General features: G+C 33.9%; 2 protein-coding genes across 2 annotated transcripts; one reads left to right on the top strand and one right to left on the bottom strand.

Annotated features, from left to right (window-relative positions):
* Positions 1-1,077: 1,077 nt before the first annotated feature.
* On the top strand, positions 1,078-4,205 carry LOC133033306 (amino acid permease 3-like). The gene is made up of 7 exons (XM_061108027.1): positions 1,078-1,341; positions 1,445-1,577; positions 1,723-1,956; positions 2,052-2,145; positions 2,464-2,678; positions 2,772-3,157; positions 3,595-4,205. Exons 1-7 carry the CDS (start codon positions 1,294-1,296, stop codon positions 4,021-4,023), a joined length of 1,539 nt encoding a protein of 512 aa, XP_060964010.1. The 5' UTR covers positions 1,078-1,293; the 3' UTR covers positions 4,024-4,205.
* Positions 4,206-6,359: 2,154 nt separating this feature from the next.
* On the bottom strand, positions 6,360-8,472 carry LOC115704683 (protein EARLY-RESPONSIVE TO DEHYDRATION 7, chloroplastic). The gene is made up of 4 exons (XM_030631885.2): positions 7,395-8,472; positions 7,107-7,273; positions 6,894-6,978; positions 6,360-6,800 (listed from the first exon to the last, which is right to left on the bottom strand). Exons 1-4 carry the CDS (start codon positions 8,312-8,314, stop codon positions 6,608-6,610), a joined length of 1,365 nt encoding a protein of 454 aa, XP_030487745.2. The 5' UTR covers positions 8,315-8,472; the 3' UTR covers positions 6,360-6,607.

Below are 8,472 nucleotides of genomic sequence, written 5' to 3'. Positions count from 1 at the left end.
TATTTTAACTTTCGTTTAATTGAGATAAATGGAAATATAAGAATAAAAATAGAAATAAAAATATAAAAAAAAATGAAATGGAATAAAATTTAAAATGTATAAAAAAAATTTAATAAAAAAATCATTAAATTTTTTCACTTGTTATATTAGAATCGTCTTTCCTTTATTTTTAAAATAAAATAGTCATTTCACTAAAATAGTGAAAATAACATTTCATTAGAATGTCATTCTAATACTTTAAAATGCAACCAAACAAAAGAATGAAATAAAAATTATTTTCTTTCCATTTTATTTCATTTCATTACTTCCAACCAAACGCCACCTTAGTTTTCAATTGCGATACAGCTTGTTTTGCTTGACCTTTTGGGTTGTTATTCCTTTAACCGGTGAATAAAAATTATTCCCCTTCTAACACACACACACACAAAAAAAAAACGACATCTTAGTTTGCAAGCTGCCCAATGATTCATTTGATTTCCCTGTAAGAAAAAACAAACTACTCCTTTGATGTTTAAATGTTAAATAGTTTCAAAATGAAAGAATGACACCTTGTATAGTCTCTCTAGAGCCTCAATGGTGTATTTTCATTTGGTTTAGATGTTAAAGATGTGATAAATTTATAAAAAAAATTATAATAATTTTTTCACAAAATATGATATAGACCAAATTTAATACTCGGTAAATTTACTTTTTCTTCATCCATTTCTCAAAAATTGAGTTAAAATTTTTTATTTATAAAAAGGAGAATTTGGTCACTATAATAAATGAACTATTTCGATGCTTATCTATATGCATAGTACTATGAATGATTTACTGTTTCTAGAGTTGTTTCCCTTTCCTTTTAAGATATTTTGTTTTAGTTGTCGACTTTGCTTTAGGGCCATGTTTCCATTAGCAATGGCATCGCAATCTGTTACGTATCTTTATACTTTATTATGCTCTTTATTAGAATTGTGTCAACCTCAATAGGAATTGTAATGCTATGTGATGTTATGTAACTCTTATTAACTTTGAAATATTTAATTATTTATTTTAACGTTCTATAATTGGCAATCATATAGGCTCATTATACTGATGCTTTTTATATCACTTCTCCTAAGAATCGTGATACACATGGCTTCTCCTAAAAGCGCTACACCATATCAAAGCCATTATCTTCCACACTTCAACTATAAAGTCCCACTTCATAGCCTCAAGATACACATTTCATCTTTGCCTCATTTCTTTCACTAAACCAACTATTTTTGTCTAATGTTCTGAATTCATTTAAGTGCTTGATTAAACTAAAGTGATATGTTGCCAAGGAGTCGAACTCTACCTAGCAGGATCCATCATGGAGCTGTAAGAGACAAACAACAGTTACCTTATCTCATATATCTTGATTCTTTCTTAATAAAATCTCAAAATTATACATGTTTTTCTTATATTTGTATTTATGTCGCAGTTGGAAGAGAGGCATGATATCAGGCACTACTTACAAGTTGAACCTCAGCCTAAAGCTACTGAGGCTGGAGCAATGAATCCTCAATCCAACTATTCCAAGTGCTTTGATGATGATGGCCGCCTAAAGAGAACTGGTAAAATAGCATTACAATCTTTACTTGACTTTCAAGATTTTTGAACTCATAAAATAAACCGAACACAGTTGTGTGTAGCATTTGACATAATATTAACACTACAGACACTAATTAAATTAGCTCATTATTGTCATGATTCATGCAGGAACATTATGGACTGCATCATCACATATTATCACAGCAGTAATAGGCTCAGGAGTCCTCTCCTTGACATGGGGAATAGCTCAGCTGGGTTGGGTCACAGGTCCAGCTGTGATGTTACTCTTCGCCATTGTAAATCTCTATACTTCCAACCTCCTTGCCCAGTGTTATAGAACTGGTGACCCTGTTACTGGCCGCAGAAATTACACATACATGGACTCTGTTAAGTCCAACTTAGGTAATATAACATATCATCTCTATAACTATATAATAGTCTCAATATTTTTATATATAACTAATATACTAATGAGGGTATTCCATCTGGGGTTGCAGGAGGAAGAAGGGTAGTGATCTGCGGTTTAATTCAGTATGTTAATATGTTTGGGGTTGCAGTTGGGTACACTATTGCTGCATCTGTCAGTATGATGTGAGTAATTAACCTAGAACCAAATTGAGTTAGTTTGATAACAGCAACTATTTTAACTGTCAAGACAGATATTGAATTCAGATTCAATTATATAAACATATTTATACAAGGACTGAGAAAACAACTTTTCTTTTTTTGTTAAGTAGTCTTTCAAACATAGTTGAGAACCTGTTCTGTCCAACTCTGTCTAAAAGACCACTTTATAAACTATAATGATCAAAATAAGACCATTTTGTAAAATAATACTATAAAGAGTTTTACTTACCAAGTACCTATCTTCACTTTTTACATTTATTACATGTTTTGTCCTGTGTTCAGGGCTATAAAGAGATCAAACTGTTTCCACAAAAGTGGAGGGAGAGATCCATGCCACATGTCAAGCAATGGGTACATGATAACATTTGGAATCTTTGAGATAATATTTTCACAGATCCAAGATTTTAGTCAAGTATGGTGGCTCTCTATAGTTGCAGCACTTATGTCCTTTACTTACTCAGCCATAGGTCTTGGTCTTGGCATAGGAAAAGTTGCAGGTACAAGCATACATATACTAGTAAAGATAATAAGCTCAAATAAGCATATGATCATCAACGAGAATGTCTCAATTCTTCTTACATCTTTTGCAGTAAATGGAACCATTAAAGGAAGCTTATTTGGAATTAGCATAGGGACAGTGACAAAGGCTGGAACAGTGACTGAAACACAGAAGATGTGGAGGAGTCTACAAGCTCTTGGAGCCATTGCTTTTGCTTACACTTTTTCCTTAGTCCTAGTTGAAATTCAGGATACAATTAAATCACCACCTGCAGAGCACAAAACCATGAAAAAGGCAACTCTTCTTAGTGTATCAGTCACCACAGTGTTCTATATGCTGTGTGGATGTTTTGGCTATGCTGCTTTTGGCGATTTGTCACCAGGAAACCTTCTCACTGGTTTTGGATTCTACAACCCTTATTGGCTTCTAGACATTGCGAATGCTGCTATTGTTATCCACCTTGTTGGTGCTTATCAGGTAATAATAACTTCATCCACACTAATATACATGTAGGGGCAGCCATAAGGATTAGACACAATAGCACAAGTCGAAACCCACATGAAATAAACCGATATGGGATTTTCTTAAATGGGTTCGTATCATTCTCTGGTTGATCCATCTAATCTATTAACAGAACAGATCATTAAATTCCAGGTGAACACAATTCAAATGACATAACAACAACCTATGTAAAACATATACTATTTTTAAAATATATTGAATTAGTTAAATAAGGGATAAACACGAATTAACACTCCTTAACAACACGAGTCAAGAGAACTTAGATGAACAATGTCTCAGATCGGCTAACTCTACTTTTCTCTAATTGATTCTGAGTTGAAACTGAACTGTACTCTTATTTTCTGTTTTGACGTTAATTTTTTGATAAGGTGTTAGCATACTGGCATATGCAGGTATTTTGCCAGCCATTATTTGCGTTTGTGGAGAAATGGAGCAGCAAGAAATGGCCAAAGAGTGAGTTTGTAACAGGTGAGTATGAGATACCAATCCCCTTGGTTGGTGCTGTATACCAACTCAACCTTTTCAGAATGGTTTGGAGAACTATATTTGTGATGATCACCACTCTAATAGCCATGCTGATGCCATTCTTCAATGATGTGGTTGGGATACTTGGAGCCTTTGGATTCTGGCCTTTGACAGTTTATTTTCCAATTGAGATGTACATAGCTCAGAAGAAGATAAGCCGTTGGAGCACCAAATGGGTGGGACTTCAGATACTTAGTGCTACTTGTCTTCTCGTATCCATAGCTGCTGCTGTGGGGTCTTTTGCCGGAATTGTTCTTGATCTCAAGACTTATAAGCCCTTCAAAACTAGCTATTGAGAGCATTTACATAATTTATATATGTGTCCATGTATAATGTATTAACTGGTTATATGTTGTGCTAAAAAGGATTATTGGAAGCATAATTTTAGTAATTATTGTGGACCTTGTGTCGCTAGATTGGCGAGATAAGTGATGAGTTAAGTAAATATTGAAGAGAGACAAACAAGATTTATACTAGTTAACTCCTTGTGTCGTGACGGTAATTGAGCTACGTCTACTTTACATCGAGTTTTTATTACTCGCGAGCACTACAAGAATATTGACTAAGGCTAGAGCTCAAATTTCAAGAGAGAGATGCTCTCACCTTACGGGTATTTTTAGAATGTGAAAAATAAGCTTGTGGAACGGTCTTTTTATAGACAAAGAGGTCCAGTAATATAGTAACAAAATAATACAAAAAATATAAAAAAATGTTGGTGACTAATCTGTATCAAAATGACATTTTTAGAGATTTCTTCGCAAATTTCCATAATAATTATATCAAATATATAACTATGATAGTGACATTTACTTTTAGTCGTTAAATCATTATTAAACGGTTGTGATTAATTTAAAAATTTACTGAAAATAATTAATAAATTATTTGTGACTTTACTAACTTAATTTTATTTATTTTCAAAACTAATAAAGCAGAAAAATATAAGGTTACGAAAATTATGAATAGCTACGCAAGTGCACGTAATCAAGTAGTACTCACACATGTGAGGTCGATTCCATAAGGAATTGAGCTGAATACCACTAGACTACATATGTTTCTATTTGGAAAATCAATAATTTTGTGATTGTGATAAAAATAAAGATTAACAAGCAAATAAAATTCAGTAATAAAAAGATTTAATCAAAGATGGCAAATTAGGGGAAAAAAATTCTATTGATTTAATTATCCAATTGTTACTGCTAATTACTACTCTCTTTCTTAATGTGAATGACAGATTATAACAATTAACCTAATTTTTTTCAGATTTTTTAGGCCCTAAATTACATGTTATCTAATCATCTCTGAATTAGACTAACATGTAATCAGCATTGAGTAATAATCTAAATGTCACAAAGGCTATGCAAATACTTTCGTTTCACATCAAAATTTAATTTATCCATTTTAGCATTCTCAATTCTCACTTTTCAGATTTTAAATTGGGATCATAAAACATGCAAAATGTGATCAATCTTAAACATGTAATTAAACACAAATATAGATAAATTTCACAATCAAAAAAGGAGAAATAGCAATTATCATTAACTAAAGATAATGCCAATCAACATTCATCATCTTCCCAAATAGGAGTTTAGTTCATAAAATCCATAATAACATCCATAATCAAATCTAAAACAGAATTTAACATAGAAATCAAGAGTTTAAGAAAAAACTAGTTGGTGATTGGGCTCTGGATCGTCACAATTGCTTCCTCTCCTCCTTTCACTTTTTAGGTCCAACTTTTGATTCTTTTCGTTCTAAAACACGAGTCCCTTAAATAGAAATTAGAGTTGCTACCTCTGAATGGCGAAAATTCAAAACTGTCCAAAATTTTCGTGTTTTGCCCATAGTCACGACCATAGGCAAAAAACCAAAAATCGTGCTTTCTGCCAAACCTCACAGTCGCGACCATGGATGTGGTGGGCCTGACTACTACAGGGTTTTTGTCAGTTTCAGCAGATTTTTCTCCAGTTTGCCCTGTCTTTTCAATAATTGATAGAATTTAAACTTTAATGCCTCGGGGATCTGAAACAAGGAAAATCAAACGTAAAATCATTCCAAAAGATAACATTAACAAAACAAAAATAACTATAAAATCGACCTAAAACTTAAACTAAAAATAGCCTAACATATACATAATAATTCTTATAAATATTTTATTAAAGAGAATATATTTATTTAGTATTTCAGGTTTTTATAAAAAATATATTTGGTACCCTGTGTTTTTAATACGTGCTTGATATTTTCAAATTATACATATTTGGTACCCTAATTAAAGTAACATATAATCAATACAATTTTATTAATTTAAATAAAAAAATTTTAATTATATGTAATCAAATAATTAAATTTCCATTCAAAATTTATAAAATAATTTGATTGTATTGTTAAAATTTTATTAAAAAAAATTAAATTTAAGCTATCATAATATTAAAATACAAGGTACCAAATAAACATTATTGAAAATATAAAATATCATTTGTAAATAAATAAAATAGAAGGTACCAAATATATACACACTCTTTAATTAAAATTAATTTACTTTAAATATATAATTAATTTAAATATAAAAATAGAAATTTTACCGTTAACAATCTGTTATAGTAGCACATAAAAGTAAGTAACCACCAGAATTACATTTTTAATCTAATATGTTCTGTTTTATTATTTTTTTATAGAAATTACATAATTGATCTTTAATTTACAAACAAACGCATGAATGAAAAATATAAAAAATGATGTTACATGTGAATAAAATGCAGTACATGATGTCTTGTAGTAGACTAGTACTATCTGCTATTAATACAAAAAGGTTTCCACTCTAACCTACATCTGCTATCCTTGTACGGAGGAAAACACACCAATGAAAAATAAATAAGAGAAAAATTACTTCTTCTTGGATTTAGCTTTCAACATAGCAGAATTTGCTTCAGCAGCAGCTTTAGCAAGAGTTGAAGGTTTAACTGCACTCTTAGGATTAAGAGCCTTTCTTATCTTAAACACAGCCCAAGCAGTCCCTATGGCATGCCCAGCTGCATCAAGTCCTTCATTTGTCACCTTCCCCGCTTCTTCTCCATACCTGCAAAATCAGAATTACTCAACACAATTAGTAAAACTAAACTAAGCCAGACTTAAGGCTTTGTAAATCCTTGAATAAGATTTTTTGAATCACCTATGGGAAACAAGCCCAGTGGTCACTACTGAGGTGGTCGACATGACATTCCTTCCAGCAACTTCAACTGCATCACAGACCTTGCCTGTGCACAAACAACCATTTCATGATTAATATTATATGCATTGGTTTAGTGTAGTGTATTAAGCCAAGCTTTTAAGCCCAAATTAAAAAAATAAAGTAGTGTTTTGAGTTTTAAGATGAGCTACTCACTAAATCCATCCAATGAAGCAAGGACAATTTCACCAGGCAGTAAGCTGAAAAATCTCTTGCCCACTTTAGAGTTGACTACAGAACTTGTGAAAAAGCCGGATACTTTGACCACCCCAGAAAGAATTCCACTTGCCACTCTCTCTGACATCTTTGTCAGCTTCTTAACTCTGAAATGCAATCACAATATTTAGTTGCAACAAAAAATGATCTACTCTGTAATAAGTCAAAGCCCAATGTAAAATGTTGATCAAGTATGAAATAAGATAAGCAGCCAAAAAAAGATGAAACCTTTTGATCCTCCTCATGGCTTCTGGACTAATCTCCTTGTTGGAGCAAGGCCCCAGACTCTTCTTCAAAAACTCATTCCCCCACTTCAATCGATCCACTGTTACATCTCCACACCACAAAATCCCTCTGATCAGTTGACCCGACCCGGACGCAATCAGCTTGGCGACCCGGCTACTGTAATCCTCAACATTCGGAGCCAAAGTGGTCCAATAGGCCGCCGACCTCTCCCTAATCAAATCCTTCTTTTCCTCCTCCGATTCCAACTCAAACGGCGTCGTTTCCCTCGCCACAGACCCATCCAAAACCCCACAACTCTCTTTCCCCTCTTCTACTTTCTGCTCCGAAAAGCAACTGTAAGTCTCCAAAATCTTATCCAATTCCTTCAACAAATCACCTTGACCCTTAGAAGCAATCGTCAACCCGTAATTCAATTCATCGAACTGACCTCCTTCACGATCGTGATGATCAGAACCGTCGCCGTCTTCGTTTGCCGGAACCCTAAGAGCGAAGAAATAGTGAGAGTCATCGAGCTTCACAGCCGCCTCATCTCTCGCCAGCGGCCACTGAACCTCTTCCCCAATACGAGCAAGGACTGCGACGATGTTCTCCCCTTGACGGAGGCCGACTATGGTGAAATCGCCGCAAGCGAGCTCAACGCTGTTCTCCTTCTCGATGAGGTGAACAATGGCGCCTGGAATCTTGATCAGTACTTCTTCTGAAGATTGGAGAATTGGGTTCTGCGAAGCGGTGGCTTCGTCTTCGGGGAAGAGATTCTCAGCAAGGTCTTTCATGTCAATGGAAGGGTACAAAGACGAAGAAGAAGTGGGGTTGGACAAATTAGCAGAAGTAGCTTCTGGGTTTGTGAGAATGACTTCTGGGTAGAGAGATTTGGCGTTGTCGGAAGATTTAGAAGCAGACATCACTGGCTTTGAACGATGAGGAATAAGTGGAAAATCGAGTGAAGGAGAGCAATGAGAACTGAAAAGGTTTGGGGTTTAGCCAAGTATTTATGATGAACAAGTTTCAGAAGACGTAGGAGCGAAGGATGAAGGAGCCGTGTCGGTTGGAATGAAGCCAC

The sequence above is a fragment of the Cannabis sativa genome, unplaced genomic scaffold (assembly GCF_029168945.1).
Source record: "Cannabis sativa cultivar Pink pepper isolate KNU-18-1 unplaced genomic scaffold, ASM2916894v1 Contig3, whole genome shotgun sequence".
NCBI lineage: Eukaryota > Viridiplantae > Streptophyta > Magnoliopsida > Rosales > Cannabaceae > Cannabis > Cannabis sativa.
Note: the sequence above shows the minus strand (reverse complement) of the source record. Positions and strands in the feature narration are given on the sequence as shown.